Source organism: Dermacentor andersoni, chromosome 4 (genome assembly GCF_023375885.2).
Source record: "Dermacentor andersoni chromosome 4, qqDerAnde1_hic_scaffold, whole genome shotgun sequence".
Lineage (NCBI taxonomy): Eukaryota > Metazoa > Arthropoda > Arachnida > Ixodida > Ixodidae > Dermacentor > Dermacentor andersoni.
This window is the reverse complement of record NC_092817.1, coordinates 77,716,094-77,734,902: the sequence shown is the minus strand read 5'-3', so window position 1 is coordinate 77,734,902 and position 18,809 is coordinate 77,716,094. Positions and strand designations below refer to the sequence as shown.

Here is an 18,809-nt window from a genome sequence, read left to right as displayed (position 1 = left end):
CTTTATCGAAAAGATGCACGAAATGACACGGTGTCCAAGTGAAAGAACTACAAATTCCAAGAATTAATGCCATGAGATGAGCTTGTTGGATCATGCTGAACTGTTACGTTGAATACGTGCGATGAATTTCACATTACTTTCATTAGATATTATAGTTCATATAGTTACCGCGAGAACGTGAGACATTATAACATGGGAGGATGGGAAAGCGACAATGACCGACAAAAAACGGTCGCATAATTTCCTCTCGTCTACCACAAAACCATATACATGGACGTTAGGCAGCATGATACGGCGGAAAACACAACACAGTTCAACAGAAAACAGAGCAGCGTATGATAAAATAAAACAAAACAACGATACAAGCGTACTGGTGCACCGGCATTCCTGTGAGAGTACAGAATGGCAATGAAATGAAAGGAATCACTGTAGATGATGAATATCCGATGGACTTAATTTACATGGTTTAGATTGTGCCAATGGGAGACACCGCACTTTTACACCTTTTGAAGCCTGAAAGACTGGTAGTCAGTCACGCCTATAACGTTATTCTATGCTATATCTGCGTTGCGCGCTGAGCACGCGAGAGGGGAGCTCGGGCTGAGGCCGTCAAGCAGAACGGCCCATACCGTGTAGACAGCGGCTGCGATGCCGGACGTGAACGGGCTTCCAATGCTTCAGCGTGCCGCAGTCCGCGCGAGAGGCGAACGGGGTAATGGCTGACGGAAGCTCGAAATGACACGCAACTATAGCGCCTCTGGGCACAAGAACGACCTTCCTCCAGGACCGACCGTCCCCGCTTGTCCGGAAAGAAGCCCACGCTCGTTCGTCCGCAGCTGCGCGGACATCCAACCGGAGACGCGTCGCATTCCGGCGTCCGAGGAGACGGCGTGTCTCGGGGGCGCGGACCAGAGAAACGCCGATTGCGTGAAGACGTCTAATGGTGGTCGTCTACAGCTGGAAGTTGGAAAGGTGGAGGTTGGGGGGTGACTGTCTGCTGGAGTAGTTACTCGTAGTCTCCCCTCCTCCTCTCCCACGTCGGGAAGCGAGCACTGCTGAAGGGAGCGGGAGAGGGGGCGGATGCCTCCACGGCGCGGCGGCGGCGGCGGACCCCCAAACACGGTGACCCAAATGTGGACCCAATGAGAGGCACCACCGGCAGATCGCCCGCCGGAGGAAACACGCGCCGCACTGGGTCAGGCCCAGAAACCCTGCAGCTGCGGCGACGTCGGCCGGCTTCTTGCAGCAGCCGTGTGTGTCACCCGCACGGCGGAGGGGAGCCTTTTTCACCGGCCGCGGCCGCCCCATACTCGGGACAAGAGAGACGGACGGCCGCGTGGTGTCTTCTTGCTGGGAGCTCGCGCCGAGAGTTGCGCTCTGTAAAAGGGGCTCTGCTGTGACTCTGCCGCTCCTTTTCGACTGTGCTTCACGACCTCGTCTACTACGAAACGACCCTCACCGAGGACAAGTGTGCGCGATCACTTGACCCGACATCATGCATCAGGTGAGAATCGCTGCAACGGTCATGGACTTCTGATGAGGGGACACCGCAGCAGGATCTTGAAGCTTGCGGTGTACACATATACACGGGATATTTTGCATTTCGCTGAGCAATTTTTGAAATCAGCTTTTCAATCAGTAGTTGTTTCTGCTTTCTAGTGAAGCTGCGATAGGTGAGTAAAAATAAAGTAAGATCCATTACCCGACACAAGAAAGCGTCAGTTGGCATTGTGGACTGGCAACAGTATAGATGCTGCTGCGCGTGCTTCTGTAGAGGGTATTAATTTGATAGAACAGATGCCTCTGGTAATTGCACCATGGCGTATAAGAGTGCACATCAGGGGTTGAAGAGGCATTAGCGTCTGCTAGAATCCCTCTTTATCAGACGGTATAAGTCTGTGTTTCAGAAAACGGAATACTTAGCGTTATGCCCCTGTATGTACATTTATTTGTCCGTGTTTTATTTACGTTGCCAAAAGAAGAACTGCAGGAAAAAACATTTCATGTAATTGCGGACACTTCTTGATTGAGAAACACATACTTCAAAAGTTTACGAGGCACACAACAAAAACACGAACCTGAAAAAAAAAAAAAGGGAACGCTACTGGAAAACGACCCTCACCGAGGAAAATTCTATGTTTCTCAATTGGTCATCAAGCAACGCCGGGCCGCAAGCTCAGAAACGTGCAATTTTCAAACACAGGCATACGTCTCTTAAAACGCAGGATGGGTTCCGCTACGGTTTCTATGCCAACCAAATTAATTTAAGGAGATGTATTCATATGCCCTTTCTTTTGTTGTTGTTATCGTGATCCTGACAGTCCGAAAGATAAGTCATGATAATAATAGTATAACAAGAACTCTAAGAGCAGTGTTTATTATGAATAGCTTAGTGCTACTTTTGGCATTTTGCCGGCTTGCTGCAAAAGGCGCGCTCGTCGCCGTCTGCTGCATGGGGTCTATATCCCGACAACGAAGAAGAAAAGAGACGACCTAAAATGCTTTCAGCGTGTCAAGCAACAACAATAACAACAACTACAACAACAACAATATGTCAAGCGCACCACTGCCGAAACGCATGCCGCAGCCACTCTAACCGAACCTGACAGGCGCTCATTTTGCGCGCGAAGCGAGCGCGGACTCAGACACGCACACACACACACACACGCATATACAAGCGAGCCTCAGCGCCGCACAACTCTCGATTGCGGAGGGGAAGAAAATAAGCAAGAAATAAGTAAACGGCGGCGTCTCGCCGGTCTAGCGGCCGGAGTAGCGGGATCGAACCGTGACCGGCGGCGGGCGAAGAAGCCATGACCCGAACGGCGGCGGCGATTGACGTCGTCCCTTCGTTTCGGTGGCAACAGCCTTGCCCTTGGCACTGGTGCGCCCAAACGCTGCTGCCGACTGCGTGAGAGAGCAAGCTGCCGCGCTGGGATAGAGGTCACGGCGCGTGAGAGCCGGATACCGGGGCCGATAGCACACGACGGACGCGTTCGGCCGGCCTGCAGCAGTCGATGCTGCCTTATGCCCGAGCGGTATACACATCTGTGCGTGCGTGTGTGTGTTCGTGTGTCGACGATTCGCTCTTTTTTTTGTCTTTTGTCTTTGGTGTTTCTTTTCTTTTTCTTGCTTGTCTTCCCTCAGCCGCATACGTAGAGCGGCTCGTCTGCTTAGCATAATGAACGGGTCCAGAAGGCCGCCGCCGAGACGGAATACAAAGAACCGCAGAAATTGGGATGCGCGCTCGGCACGCGTTACGTCATTAGCGTGAAGAGAAGAGATCTCCGCGTAAAGCCAAAAGAACAAGAGGACGTGTTTTTGGAGGGCAACAGGCTGACGTTATCTTCGTATTCTTTTATTTCATTTTACGCGCCCTTATCACTCGAGAGCAACGGCGCGGCACCGAATTTACGACTGCGAGAACAGATAGGTCGTTGTCCTTGCTTCCTTCAACTGTTACTGAAGTCTATCTGCATTGCACGAGATTGGGGCGTGTTGCATGCGAGGCCACTTTGTCGCACGCACGCACGCACGCACGCAGCGCAGTGGGAGCAAAAGAAAAACAAATTTGTCAACGCTGTCGCGTAGCTTTGGTTATCTGCATTGAGCGCGCATGGCACTATTCGGGAGGTGCTACTTGACAGGCGCAGTTTATGGGAAGCCAATATCGGTAATTTTTGGATGACAGTGAACCAAGACAGAGAGCGCATGCGAGGTGCTTTCGCCGGAAGAAAACGAATGCGTCTGTTCCAGTTTAGTCTGACGCTGGCTGTTTACGCGCGCCTAAACAGTTAAGCGCCGACGAACGGCCCTGCTGCAGCATTCTGGGCACTAAGCTGCCGATATCGCAGTTGACTGCCTTTCCGACTAGGGTGGCGCAGCTTAATAGCGGGATTTGGAATCATAGACATCCAAGTACTGATTCTACATTTAGGTTTATAGAGCGCGATGCAAATAGATCGCATAGAAAAAAATACGTTTTTTTAATTTTACGGACGCCATTAGGTTGTCGGACGTGTTTGTGTACAGTCTTCGCAAAAAGTTTTGAAGTGATTTCGCAATTAACAGGAACTGGAAACGGGGTCTGCAGTGGGGAAGCGGGTAAGAGTGCGAAGCACTCACTGTCCGCATTGTTTTCCTGAGCTATGGAGCAACGAAAGTAGAGATGTCCAAAATTACACGAAGAGAGGTCTGTTCAGATGCCCGGGCAGTGGCTTCAAAACTTTTGTTAGTGACCGTACCTTTGATTTGGCCGGGTGTTAGCAGATGCATTCCCTGTTCTGTGCGAGTTGCAGAATAGCACTTAATCCACGTGCACCACGTGAGACTCTGCACTGTCATGACTGAAAACTGAAAGAGCGTCTGAAAACTGAAAACTGAAAACAGCGTCTGTCATTGATGGGTGACGGGTGTCACGCCAGCTGTTGTCTACGGACAGGATGCGTTACCTCCGCATTCCCCGCTTAATCACAGTTTATACATTTATACGGTTTGCGGTGTAGACTGACATAATTACTAGCGTTTAGGGAAGGCTAAAAAGCGCGCTACAGATGGTTATAAAAGCTGTTAAATGCGCTAACAGACGCTAATAGCCGACGTGGAGGTATACTTTATTTACAGAAGAGGCCGAGAGGTCGATGTGGGCTGGTGCGCTCTAGCCAGCCACTCCGCGCTGGGAAAGAAGGAAGGGGAGCGAAAGCGTAGTGATGAATCGTACTGAAGCAGACAGTAAAAAATCCAATGACAAAGGAATCGGCGTTTGAAAGGATCAACAGAGGGCGAACAAAGGAAGGCTCAGCATAGAGCCAACGTTTCGACAATGGGACTTGTGTTTCAATGGCCCCCGACGAAGAAAACTTCCCTTGCCGAAATTTTGGCGCCAGGGTGACACACCGTATTTTGCTGTTTCAAGCATATGTACTATACGAATGAATGAAGCAGGGTTCACCCATATGAAGACGCACGTTTTTTTTATTGTATTGGTATATAAAAGCATCTTTGCATTTAGGCCTTTATGGTCACTTACAAAGAGGGCAAGAATTTTGTTGTTGTTGTCGGTGTGCCGCGAAACTGACCATTTCCAAGAAACTCCTTGAAGCAACACGCAGGTTTAAACCATCGTGTTCAGACATGGGCTGCCAGTGGAACTGAAGCGGAGATCACTCAGAGACAGCGGTGTACAACAAATATTGAGGTAGATGAGCGTCTTCACGTGTCATTACGACGCTATTGATGTCGTGTAGACAATTGTGCTTTAGCAGTCAGGAGTGCATTCCGCAAGTTGAGAAATAAACAACATCTAACGTAGACGTGAGCAACGCGTGCGACATTAAGGCGGTTTCACGTTCCTAATTGTAAAAAAAAATATTCGTTATCCTTTCCTGAAAAAAATAATAATATGTAACATCATCTTGTCCGGAGTTATAAGCCATAAGGGAAGGCTGAGTGCACTAAATTCACAAAAACGGCTGACGTTTGAGATATCCGGTGAAAAAATAGAATAGCCACCCGCGACCGTCTCGCCGTCTTTTAAGGCAGTTCCAAGATAGAAAATAATCAGGATGTTTAAACGAAAGGCAGGCTGTTATCGGCGGCTATATATACGCACGATGACGGGGAAGCGGGACAGTTGCAAAGGGTGCGTTGAAGGAAGGCCGGTTGCGGAGTTACCCGCCTTCTCTGCAACAGGAGGCGCATGCAGTGCGTGCTGCCCTAGGTGTACAAGCAGAAGGCATCAGAAAGCACACTAAAGACCCCCGAAATTCCGTGCCCTATCAGCACCACCTAGGTGTGCGCCCCCACGCAGCCGAGGAAAATATAAATCCAGGTCAGGCGTTAATTGCGCGAGAATTCGGCCGTCGGCGCTCAGAGGAATCTACGCGCTGTCTGGAGAGTGAAGCAAAAAAAGAAAGAAAGAAAGAAAGAAAGAAAGAAGAAACAAGATAAATGCACTGAAAAAAAAAATGAATGATATGAGGAGCCAGCTTACAGAAAAAAGAGCCCGATTCGGAGACTTGTTTCTGTTGTATACTCACCTGCACGGGTCGGCGCGGGTCTTTAGAAAAAAAAATTTTCTTTCGTCTGGACGCTCCGACGAACACGTTGTGCGGTCTTTAGCGCGTGTCCGTAGGCGAAGCAGAACCAAACGGCTAACGCGTCGGGCGGGCTACACACGCGTGTAATAAAGTAAAAAAAAATGCAGGAAACATGGTGTGGATTGCGCTCTGCTTCCCAAAAAATAAATAAATCCGCAGCTGTGAGATGTATGTGGCCGGCGTGAGTCCATCAGGGCCATGATTCACAAAACGTTTGCTACGTAAGCGCACTGTGAGCGAGATGACATACACTCGTGTGACGGCCGGAGTGTTACAGTGAATAAGTGAGCCAGACGACGCACCGCAGTGGCAAATCATGAATGCTACTAACGTTATGCAGAGGAAATGCTTTCCAAACTCCTAACCTATATTCAGAATTCGCACTCCTCTTCAAGCGTAAGAATGGTTGGTGCTTGGCCGGTAGCTTTCGTATATGCTATATATATGTCCTTGATGACATTCGAATCGAAAAACAAGTCTTAACGCAGCTGTACCGTTCCTTTGGCTCCTCCAAGTGGAGGGTACCGCCGTTTTCTAGTGGAGTATAGCCATTGTGGCAAAAGTCATGAGTGGTTATAGACAGGGGGTAATTGGAGACCGCTGGAAGATGCCTTCATCCTGCAGTGGACGTTAATAGGCTAGTGATGATAGTCCCTATGCAATTCAATGCGGCTCTTGGACTGTTTCTGCGATACGGTGGGATCAACTATATGGTCGAGCAAGCGATGTTGCCGGAGCCAATGTGTGTGTGCAAGAGGACCTGCCCTTGTCAGGAAAGTTTAAGTTCCCTAGTCTAAGTGTCGCCTACAGAGACATTACTCGTTCGCCCACTGTAGGTCATTTCAAGCTTCCATCTTCCCGTGAATTTCCGCCTTGTTGTGATATGAAGAGTCGCTTCGGAAAAGGGCTTCCAATGCAGCGCCTGCGATACGAGCGCTGAAATGTACTGAAAGTTCCTGACTGTCATCACGAACTATGAGTGAATCTCATGCGACCCTCGAAAAGTTCCCGACATTGAGTTTATAGGTGCTGATATTATTTTGCAGATAAGCTATCGATACTCTACACGCGACGGAGAATGTCCGCTTCAAACCGAGCATTAAAGACTCCGCTAAAGATATACATGCGAATGCATCGACAAAACCCCTTGCAAATATATCTTACCGAAATTTGGATAATATCTTGGACACGTCAAGAGCAGTGGGGGCACGAACTTAAAAGACCATGGAGTGACGCGCATTGGTTGATTGTGATTTGAAGCTCAAGCAGGTCTTCAACGGCGCTTTTATTCAGAACTGCATCGAACGTATCAGATTTAAACTTGGTAGAAAGTTTTTATTACGAGGAATTAATCTAGGGAAGAAACTTCGATGCTGAAGTTGTTTTGAGGGCCTCGTAGGAGTCAGCGAATAAATTTTATTGCGGTGACCAAGCTGCTTATGCCCGAAGGCGGACATCCTATTCCACGTGTAACCGTGGCCTTGCGCTGATAGCCTAGACCAGTTCACCAGCCGTAGCTGGTCCTCAGGTCTTGGGCTCATCAGCTGCGCCTCCCACTGGTCTTCTGTTGGTGCTTGGATATGCATTGTCCGCAGGTTGACCCGGACCCGGACCCGGACCATGTTCCCATACCATGTGATAAAGGATGTTTGGTGCATCGCAGAATTGGCAGTCTCTTGTAAATGTTGAGTGGTACCTCGTGTGTAGGAGAGTGCCGTGGAGGTAATTGCCCATCTGAACTCGGTGTAGTATGACGGCTTCTTCTCTGCTAAGCTTGCAGTGCATGTGGTGGCGGATGTTCCTGCCTGTTCTTCTTGTAACGTTCTATAACGCTGTAGTATTTGCTTTGTATCATTTCGTCTTGGTCTGATGGTAGACGATGTCCTGGTGGGGGTTGCTCGGCGTACATGTTCTCGAGTGGCGGCATGAGTCATTTGGTTTCCCGCCAGGTATTTGTGTCCCCGTCGTCCAGACAATGCATGTTTCAGGAATGTCTTGGTTCTTGATGATGTTGAGTGCGGTCTTGCTAATCGGCGACAGGCTGCCCGCGAATCTGTAGCGACGATGACCGGCACATCCCATCGCATGTCCGTATCGCCATTGCTATGGCGACCATTTCGGCTACCTCAATGTCCCTAGCAACTACCGATGCAGCTGCTATTTCTTCGTTCTGCTTGTTTAATACGCAGGCACCATACCTCCCTGCATTGTATCTGGCGGCGTCCCTGTGTCTTATTTCTGCCGTGTTGCGTTCTTTGTTTGGCATATTTAGTAGCGTGCTGGCTCTCGCTTGTCTTCTTTCTTTGATGTATTCTGTGCACATGTCTTTTTGGTTTAGGTGCTAACTGTATCCTTGGTCTCAGCGTCAAGGCTACACGTTGTGGACTGTCGTGTTCTTCTTCGAGAGGGTATCCAAGTCTTCTGAGGAGAGTGCTCGTAGGAAAGGATTAAATTTGTGCTTAATTGCGTTCTTCTAGATGGTTGCTGGGGAATTAAAATGATTGCCGTTTCCTAACTACTAAACATATCAAGATGAAACTTTGCAGAAATAATATATGCGTTAGGAGCCACATGCTTGACAGATATCAAAATTGTATCTTTATCGGGAGTGCCGTAGAAAACTTTCATATTGTCAAATGCGTAGAGGTTCTGACATTATTTTCATTGTTAAATTTCGTTCCCTTATGGTCGGTAAGAAGAACGGGTGACATAAAGTCATGTAGTAGTGTAACTTTTCGGAGTTATCATAAGCGGCCAACTGCGTTGGCCGCTTATGATATATACAAATAACACATAATTAATACACACACAATACACACATAATTAGCAGTGTCCCGAAGTGGCGGAGCAAGCCACCCTGGTTGTACAGGGATGTTGCCGTCATATTTCTATCTCCATGAGCTTTTCCGCCAATGCCTTCACGCGCGTTCCTCACGCGTTTGTTCCTGCTATGTAATCTTTCTTCGCTTTTTCAAACTGCTGTCTATCTAAATGATTTGGTCACAAACGTTATTTCGCCTGGTTTTACCCCAAGTTACAAGCATACATGTCCTTCCTTTTCTTCAAATATTTTCGTCTGTTTTCTCTTCCCTTTTTGATACAAACCCAGCACTTCGCTTCGACGAGCCTCAGTCTTCCTGTAAGCCTTGAGAACAGATGCACTTCCCAAAAGATACTGAGACACCGAAAGCGTCCGCTATAGCACCAGGCCGCCCTGTTTTGTTATCAGACACATACACACACAGAAAGAGAGAGATAGAGAGAGAGAGACAAAATAAATTAAAAATGCGACAAGCGAAAGCGCACTGTTGTCGTTGAACACAATGCAGAAGGCGTTCGGGGAAGCAAAGGGGTTCTCATCAGATCTGATCAAGCGTGGTAACCCACCCCGAATGCACAATCTAATCCCGAAGAGAGTTCCACACTGGCGAGACTCACGGAAACCACTCAGGCCCGTACACACACATATGTAGTGGGAAGCTTTTTGAACGAAAGGAAATCGCCCTTCCGGGCGGGAGAAGCCAAAGAAGCCTGCGTCTCGGAAGAGAACACTTTCGGCCCGATCCTACGGTGCGACGGCGCCCCTCGTACAGGGAAGGAAAAAAAACAGCTCGCGAGCGAGCACGCAGCCGAACGCCGTGCAGTCAGTGCGCACGGCACGCACGAACGCGGACGTCAGAAAACGGCCGTTTCCTCGACTCTATACACTGCATATACGCGCCTTACGCAGGCGCAGCTTCGGTCTACATAGCGTGTATCGGATGTGGTCGCGGAAGCGTCTTGTTTGTCTGGCAGCAGGCGGCTGGCTTCGGAGTATACGGCAGTGCGGGGCGGGCGTGTGCCGTGGCACGCTCTTACCGTCGATGCGTTTTGCCTACGCCGCCGGGAACCTTGATCGAGGTCGTCTTCTTCCTGCGCTCTCGATATGCACGATAAAAGTGGGCACGCACGCACGTCAAGGTGTGCGTATATACTACAACGCTGACTATGGCCGGGACACGACGCTGTTTACGGCCCCGAGAGCGCGTGTGCATGTCTCCAGGCCAGTATATACGACTGTCCTGAGACCGCGGGGGGGCCCGGTCAACTCGCGTGGAGACAGATATGCGGAGACGAGGCGAGGCGCTTCTGTATACGGTCGTTTGTCGTCGCCTGCAAGGCACTGCGCGACACTGGACAGGTCCCTGTGCGGTTAAGGAAGCACGTGCGCAGCCGTATAGTGGCTCATCGCGATGACAGCTACGGCAGGCCGTCCGCCTGCACTGAATGTTGTTGTTGCTGTTGTTGTCGTTGCTCTCCTGTATATCCGCGTGGCCTTCCATAGGAGGACAGCGCGCGGAATAGATTCCATCCGCGGGACCTTGCCAAGGCGAGCGTCCATAACTGGTTGGCCGTTCTGTTCGGGTGGAAAGTAAATCGTGAGCACGATGTACAGCGCTACCTGCGAACGCGAAACTATACGCCTGTGCCACTATGGTTGCGGTTCACTGAACTCAGAGTTCTAATAGACTAATTTGCGTGGCGAGACGAACTACAGATGAAGCGTTAGTGTTCTAAGCCAAGCACCATGGCATGCCCTTGGGCTGCTGTTCGCTGATGGCCGTTGTTGCTTCCTACGCCTTCTTCTTTTCACGTTATCTTCCAACATTAAATTTCTTTCGTATATCGATTAGGTATACATGCATTACACATTTTCATTTTATTTTTTCATTCGACTTTCCTTTTTTTTCTGCGAAGCATTAGCCGTTCAAGGCAATGCATTATCTTTCCAACCTTCGAGGAAGCTTGGTGCTATAGAAGATGACTGGCTATCATAAATTGTTGAACAGTTATCACACGGACGTGACCCCAAGAACAGCTATTCACGAGAAGCTGACTATTTCTATACCGATTTCAGTGTATTTAGAACAAGCAGGTTTTCATAATCTGAAACAACACGATCTCATTCAATGCACCGACATGCGGCAAAAAAGGGTCTGATCAAACAATTGTATTTGTGTACATACACAAATAATGTGCACATACCCATTTACTAAGAGTCAGCGACTATCTGACATTTAAAACACGAATCAAATACCGTAGTCTGCTATTCAATCCGTATTCGATTCGAGCATTCACTATTCGAAGTTGTCGAATATACGTACGTGTGCCAATAAGTGGAATAACAAACCTCGGAGTCTCGAGCAAGACAGATTGATGTACGTGACAGCTATTCTAAAGTACTGTGTTGCAGGACAGCTGCAGGAGCGTCAGTTCCTGAACGCACCAGACTCATAATTTCTGCACACTAATTTCTAACCAATAAATAGCAGTGCCTCACCTTTAGGATTTATAAGAATCGTTCGTCTCGATTGAAGCAAATCAATTTATTTAGCTAGTTTCACCATGTTCGCATGCTTTTAAAACGATTGTGGTGTTATAGGGTACCACCACACTTTTATCATGCAACAGCACAGCATTATTCGCGCATACCCCGACGTGCTGTTTCCTTGTCTTCATCACTTTCGTTTTCATAGGGCAGAATGTAAGCAAAGTCTTGTTTTTCGTTTACAAGCTCTCCAGTCCAGCGTACGTCAAGTTTCGAACGCCAGTATACACGCAGTTACCAGATAATGAATGTTAAAAAGCCTCATCTTGACGAAGCGGAACTCATGGAAACTTTATGTTTTAAATTGTGTAGGAAATAAAAAAAAACATTCGATACGATATTCGGAAGTTGTTTTCCCCTGTATTCGTATTCGATTCCACTCGAAAATTTCACTTTGTCGAACAATGACAACAAATATCCGAGGAAGTTAAAGGGGCGAATGACAGCCGCTGTAGCTTAGTAATGGTAAAGCACCGCGTGCTCACGCAATGCGGCCGATGTCGGTTCGGCTACCACCTACAGCAAGTTTGCTTTCAAGATTTTCACACCTTATGGGTGTAATAGGGTTGTTTCGGTTTTTTCACCCTTATAAGCACCTTTGAAACGCCCCTTTTTCTAAACGAGAGTGTTCCGCAAGAAAACACCCTTGGAACACCCCAGTCCTTATAATTTACACCCTAATTTTACGGGTGTAAATTAGCAAGGCTATGAAAAACAGTATGATAAATTAACGTTGGCAGGTTACGCTTTTATAATTTACTGGTGTGCCAAGCAGTGGGACATCCTGCGTCCTTGTTGCAGCATGCTTTGTTATTACGTTGGGCTGCCTAGTGGCAGTGTACTATCACTGCAGAAGAAGATGACGAAAAGTATGGGGTGTGTGCCTTGCTGCAATGGCGACACCTTAAATTTTGTGCCTGAAAGGGTCTCACCTTAAATATAATTCTACGTGCTCAACAAGGGGAGCAATGTGGACACACCTCTCACATTCTGGCTCATATAATGAACAATATATTTACATAGTTAAGGCTAGGCAGCATTTACAATACCTAGGCGGTCCATTAACTTCACGGCTGTAGTGAAAGCTAAAATACTTGCAGGGGCCCCGCGGTGGTTGCTTAGTGGCTATGGTGTTGGGCTACTAACCACGAGGTCGCGGGATCGAACCCCAGCCACGGCAGCCACATTTCGATGGGGCGTAAATGAGAAAACACCCATGTACTTAGATTTAGGTTCACGCTAAAGAACCCCAGGTGGTCGAAATTTCCGGAGTCCCCCACTACGGCGTGCCTCATAATCAGAAAGTGGTTTTGGCACGTAGAAAACTATAATATAATTTCTACTTTCAGGGATAACACCTTTTTGGAAGGATCATGTCCATGCTACACCCATATTGAAGGGGTGGTGTTTGTGTTATACCCGTAGAGGAAGGGTGCCTTCTTTTACACCCGTATAGGAACAGTGTCGTTTGTTTTACACCCATGTCTTCAATTGTGCTTTTTATCTAACACGCATACGCAAGGTGTCGTCATTTTAACACCCTTTCCTTTGTGGGGTGTTAGCACCCTTTGCTTGGGATGTAGCAATACACCCAAAAGGGTGTCAGCCACGGGATAAGTCATTTACACCCTTAAGAATGTTAAAATGTTCAGAGTGTAACGTATGCTAAACGCCTGAAATAAGCCTATGAAAACGATTTCAGCGGTCAACGATCTTTTCCAACTGTGGTGTCCACGGGGATCATCCTAAGTATGGCGAGGGTACAAAAAATAAATAAGTAAAAGGACTAGCAGGTGAACAAACGAACATTAGGAAAATAAGAAAACACGGACGAAAACAACGCCACCAAGCGACGCGCGACCTGGCGTCATAAAAACCCGGCTCCCATTGCAATGCCTCGGGCACACGAAAACTGCGTTGCGCTTTGATGCAACCGAAAGCGACTCAGTTTCGAAAGAAAAAAAAATGCGGCCAAAGGACAAATAACAATGACGACAGCGCAAGAAAAACCAAAACAAACAAAGAAACAAACAAAGCCAATGAAGTAAAGCAACGATAGAAACAGAAACTTGAAAGAAAGGTTGCGGGTTAGGAAAAAAAAAAAAGAGAGACGCCGCTTTTACAGTCGACGTCTTGCCAAAACCAGCGGGTGGTGCAGAAAAGACGGAGGGGGGTTGAGGAGTCGCGGCGAAAGCATCGGCGACGGCGTTCCACTCGTGTTTAACGCGAAGATCTCTCTCTCTTCTTTTTTTTTTCTTCGCGATCGCGATTGCGCAGCGACCATCGGCGGCGACGAAGCAATTTTCGGACGTCGCGCGCCCGTGCTCAGCGCAGCAGCCGTTCTGACAGCGCGGCAAATCGGTGCCGCGTGGACGAGGCAGCGGATGGGGGCAGCGACACCTCCGAGCAGTCGCGTGGCGGGAGGAACCGCGGCCTACTTTGTTTCGCTCTTATCTGAGCGAGCAGCGTTGGCCGGCACGCGCAAACTTGCAGCTTTATTTTTAAATTTTTTTTGGGTGCCCGCTGGATGATCGTCTATGTTTGTTACAATGTCCGTGCGCACGCGTGTCCCTGCTCATATGGAGCGCAAGCAGGCGTGGAAGAAGCCCGCCACGCCCCCTCCTCGAAGCTAAACCTAGTACGAGCGGCGCTTGGGACACGGAGAAAGCGGCGTACATCAAAAGGGCGCATGCAGTAACCGCCCCGCGCGGGCTTTGCGAGAAATGATTGCCAACCTAAGCAGAGCTGTCACGAGATGCGCCCACTGTGGTGGATGAGGGGCGCTTCGCGTTGTCAGGTGTGTCCCAAGCCGGTCTTGGAAAGATGGATACGTTAAAAATCATCTGAAGGAGAGAGAGACAGAGGAAGCTTGGAAGGGTGAAGAGAAAGTACGGCCACGACGGACGGCCGTTTTGAGTCGAGTTTAGGGGGCTTCCTCGTGGCGGAAGATGTGCTTGGATGCTACTCTGAATATCGTCAGACTCCGCCATATTGTGGAATTTGACATATTGTCAGTTTTTATAGGACAACATGGCCGCTAAGGCCTCAGTGATTGGATTAAAACGACAACATGGCGGAGTTAGAATAGTGCAGCTTGCATTTTCGGATTGAACAGTTTTGTTTGCTTGTTTCGACAGACTGAAAGTGAGAGTACGCATGCAGCCTGAGCCATGAAAATTGCATTTTAATAATAATTGTGAAGCCATATGCTCTTGAAAGCCATGTTAGCTCAAAATTCCGCGGAGACTTGTACACATCGAACGATAGTATTGTCGAATGAAAAGTTCGGATACCAGGGCAGCGACAATCGAGTGCAATCGCCGTGCTGCCTGACGACGCGAATGGTGAGGTCAATGCTCATTGTTGATGTGTATAGTATTTATGACGATCGTGAATAGGAATTTTCAAAGACAGCAACTAACTTGGACCGTTTTCGCTACGTCGCAACCTTATGCCACGCCAGAGAGCTGGCAACAATGAACCTGCAGGTCTTCACATTCATGGCATTCTTGATCTCGTGTCGAAATTTCAGCGCGGAAGCAAGGCAAGGATGCTCGGATGAGGTCACAATACGAGCACTGACTATAAACGGAGGGAACTGCGGGCTGGTTCACTTCCAGGTGTAAACACTTGCTTCTGAAATAAGTCAGCGATTATTTCTTACGCTTCTGCCTGGTTCCTCGCTGAATTTTCGACACGTATCTTTAGCAACTTCACCTTTTCACTGCTGCCAAAATCTAGCCCCCGATAGCACCACACGTAAGCGAAAAAAAAAAAAAGGAGTCTAATGGCACCACCGGCAACAGCGGTTCCATGGGTGACTGGTAAACAGACTGGTCGCAAGGTGCTTGGCACAAGACCAGTATTGTATTCTTTAGAAATGCAAGCTGGTGTGACAGCAACAAGTCTGAAAAGCTTGTCTAGCAAGGCTATGAATAGTTGCGGGCCCTTTCTCGGTTCACAGGCGAGTGACCAGGTGGAAACGACAGCGTGTTTCGAGCTCCACGCTTTCTTGGACCGCGCCGGCCGGCGTGCAGGCGATGCGTGGCGAAGGCCTCGCACGAGTGGCGGCGAAAGGAAACAGAAGTACCGTCGTACTCTGCGGGGCCCTGCTTACCTCGGCACCTTGTTCCCACCCTAGTTAAGGAGCCCGGCCTCGGGAGCGCAAAGGCGCTACGTAATTCAACTCGCATGGATCGGCAGTTTCGAACGTGCACCGAAAGCACACCTGTAGATTCGAGCTAGTTTTGTTTGTCTTTGTGTGTGATTTTGTGTGATATTATAGGGGAAAAATGAACTTGATTTTTCGACCGACATAGTTCCTTGTCGGGAACAAACAAGCGCCCAGGTCAGTGGATCTCTTAGTTCCACGGGTAAATTTGTCTAGCTCTTTACAACGAAGCCTGACTTGCCGTCACTGCTGATGCTTCCAAGGTGGTTTCACTCTGATTGAGCAGGCAGTTCATGGCCGGATAAATTAGCATTGTCGGTCAGCTGTGCTGTAGAGTTCTTAGCGCCCGAAGTATTCAGCGAATAACAACACGCATCTGGAGCTTCACATTGCTTGGGGCGACATCGGGGTGTTTAAGAGTCACACCAGTGCGACTTTCAAATCTTGAATCATGGCTGGTTTACCAGGATAAAGCAAGATCTGCTAGTTTTTGAAAGCTTCAGCATATCGCAGAAATTATTACGCCGGCCTGTTTAGTGGCTAGAGAATAATGATATGCTTTAACAGTAACTCAAAATAATTTTCACGTAACTTAGGAAATAATGTTGGTTGGCATGAATCAAAAGGAATATCTTTATGAACTACTCAGTTGAGGACCAGTTTTCACAATTGAATGAAAGAGACTGAAAGCTTATTTGAAGTTCGCTATACTATGCTTTGAAATATAGCCGGCGGATGTCGAAATCGACATCCGTGGATTTATGGTATAAGCGCGAGTCGAATTTGGTTCCTCAGAAGTTATATAGTTTGTTGCGTTGCTTCGTGTCATAGGAAGAGTCCTTATTCCACCACCTGGAAGAATTCGACCTCAAGCTTACATTTTTTTTTTATTTAGTTGAACTTTGCCAAACATAGATGTTTGTTTAAATATACGCGTGGATGCATGCCCCCTGCAGGCATGAATGCAAAAGTGGCTTAGCAAACTTGTCTATAAGCCAACGCCTATCTCATCTGATCGTAGCTTGGAAGCTCTTAGTATTATTTCTCTAGTATAGCCCTTGTTCACGGGCAAAGCCATAGCAGGCAGTGAATGTCGGTTGTAGAAGCTGGAGCACAACGATTTGGACAGTCCAGTGGGCCTCTAGGTGTACGAGCTCACTTTCCAGTTTACTGATTCACCAAAATCTATGCTTTTCTGGGCATGGATGCTCGCTTAATTGTTCATGTTATTGGCTCTTTGAAGCACTGACAACAGCACTGTAAAGACCGTTTAAAGACAATCATAATGGATGAATCAAGTATCGGTCTGTACTACCGTGATGAGGCTCGCTATTTAGCACTTACACTTTTTACACCACAGAAGTGTCTCCCTGTGATGGCCGTTCTTCGAACAGTTTGAGCAACCAACGGCACTCAGTCGATGGGACATTCGGGCCTGGAGAAATCTTCGGTTCCGCGAAACAGACGCTATCATAACATTAGAAAGTTATTAGAGTGCCTTAATGAAGGATATATGTCGACTATTTGACGATCGTCAAGTGGCTTTGACATTGCGACCCTGGCTCCTCTGCCATAGTATTAAAGTCTCAAGAAATGCTGCTTTGAGACATTTAAGTCCACTGCAAGGAACAGGCTCAGTTGCTGTGTCTCTTACGAGTAAACGCTGCGTTGGCCCACATTGTTGTTTGTCGTCCCAAACTCCCCAACAAAAAGAAAGGTATTTAGCCTGCGTATGTGCTTTCTGCAATGAGAAGGACAACATGATGTTTCAGAAAATGCGTTCGAAATTATTTCAAATTGCTTCGGTAGGATTTGAGTTGTGATTCCGCAAGGTCGCGCATGTCGGCGCTTTTCCACCAGTGTTTTGGGTAAATCGAAATATCTTTGGTACTTTAGGTATAGCGTACATTTCTTTTTTTCTGTGGTTTGTAGATGAATACATTCCACGTATTGTCACTTCACAAAAGCCTTTCCCGTGAGCTTCTAGATATAGAACCACGCTGGTATGTATTTTTGTTTACACGTTGGGGGCCAAGATTTGGAAACTAGTTCAAGTCTCAGGACACTCAGTAAACTGACACATATCGAAGAAAAAAGAACGCTTTGACCTCGCAATGACCATGCATGTAGTAAGGCGAATAATAAAGAAGTTTATTATTGATATTTTGTTAGTTACGATGCTGCCAATTTCGCCTTGTCACATACGTCCTCATGTTCGGGATTCGTAACGTGTTTTCGTCTTTCCTGCATTTAAACTAAAACAGCATGGCAACCACCCATGACTGGTGCGGGTTGTCGGAGTACGGCATTCTAAAGAAAGGACCTGATGGGGTGCGGATGAAACATTGCTTGTAAACTTTCACTACCACCACAATCGCCCCCACTAGTAGCTACTGCTATTCCTGCCCGTGCTCTAACAATGCGTAACTGCCGCTATCATTTGCTGTTGCACTACCGCGCGCGCTACTTGCACGCTACCAACTGCTGGCACTGATAAGCGGCGAAGTCTTCTACGCTGCAATTTACTTCGCGGTGCCACGCCCTGCTTTATATGCAGGGACGTGCTTTCCAACGCTGCGCGGTGCATGTTTTCGCGACATAGGCGCAGAGCGTGCAGTGAAAACATCGGCCAAATGATGACGGAAAGCGTCCACTCCCCTCCACGCTGATCCGACTGCCTCCCCGAGACAACCCAGAAGGCAGCGCCAATTAGGCTCGCTCCCTGCTTTACACACCGTGTCCGCACACTGCTCGAAGCGGCCGCGGTTTCGGCCTAGGGGCTCGCTTTACGGCTGGAATGCCGTCCGACCGGACTGCTGGGCCCCAAGAAACGGAGACGGAGATATAAAAGAAAATCGCGCGAAACCAGCAGTGGAGCCGGGCTAGTGCGAACGAAGCGGTGCGTGCGAGGGGGGGTGAGAATCGCCGCGCGCCAAGAAGAATGTGTGTCAAGATCGGCCCGTCTGGAGAGGGAATGGCTCCGTTTTTTCCTGCTCGCGCACAGCGCGCCGTTAGTGCTTGTGTGCGGAGCGCAGTCACAGCCAGGCAGCGGCGCACACAGGCAGGCGGGCCGGCACAGGCGAGAGCAGCACCCTTACGGGTGGGGCTGGCTTCGCCTTCGCCTGCCGTCTCTAAGGAATCTCGGTCACTGCTCGGGAGCCAATATTGGCAT

At 48.4% G+C, this 18,809-nt stretch overlaps 1 protein-coding gene across 1 annotated transcript in view; it reads left to right on the top strand.

The window, feature by feature from the left end:
- The first annotated feature begins 1,208 nt into the window (after nt 1-1,208).
- LOC126536791 (uncharacterized) overlaps nt 1,209-18,809 on the top strand; it is a 31,301-nt gene continuing 13,700 nt past the window's right edge. Inside the window, exon 1 of the mRNA XM_050183793.2 lies at nt 1,209-1,504. Coding sequence (XP_050039750.2) covers nt 1,496-1,504 — 9 coding nt within the window. The 5' untranslated portion in view covers nt 1,209-1,495. The remainder of the gene's footprint in view (nt 1,505-18,809) is intronic.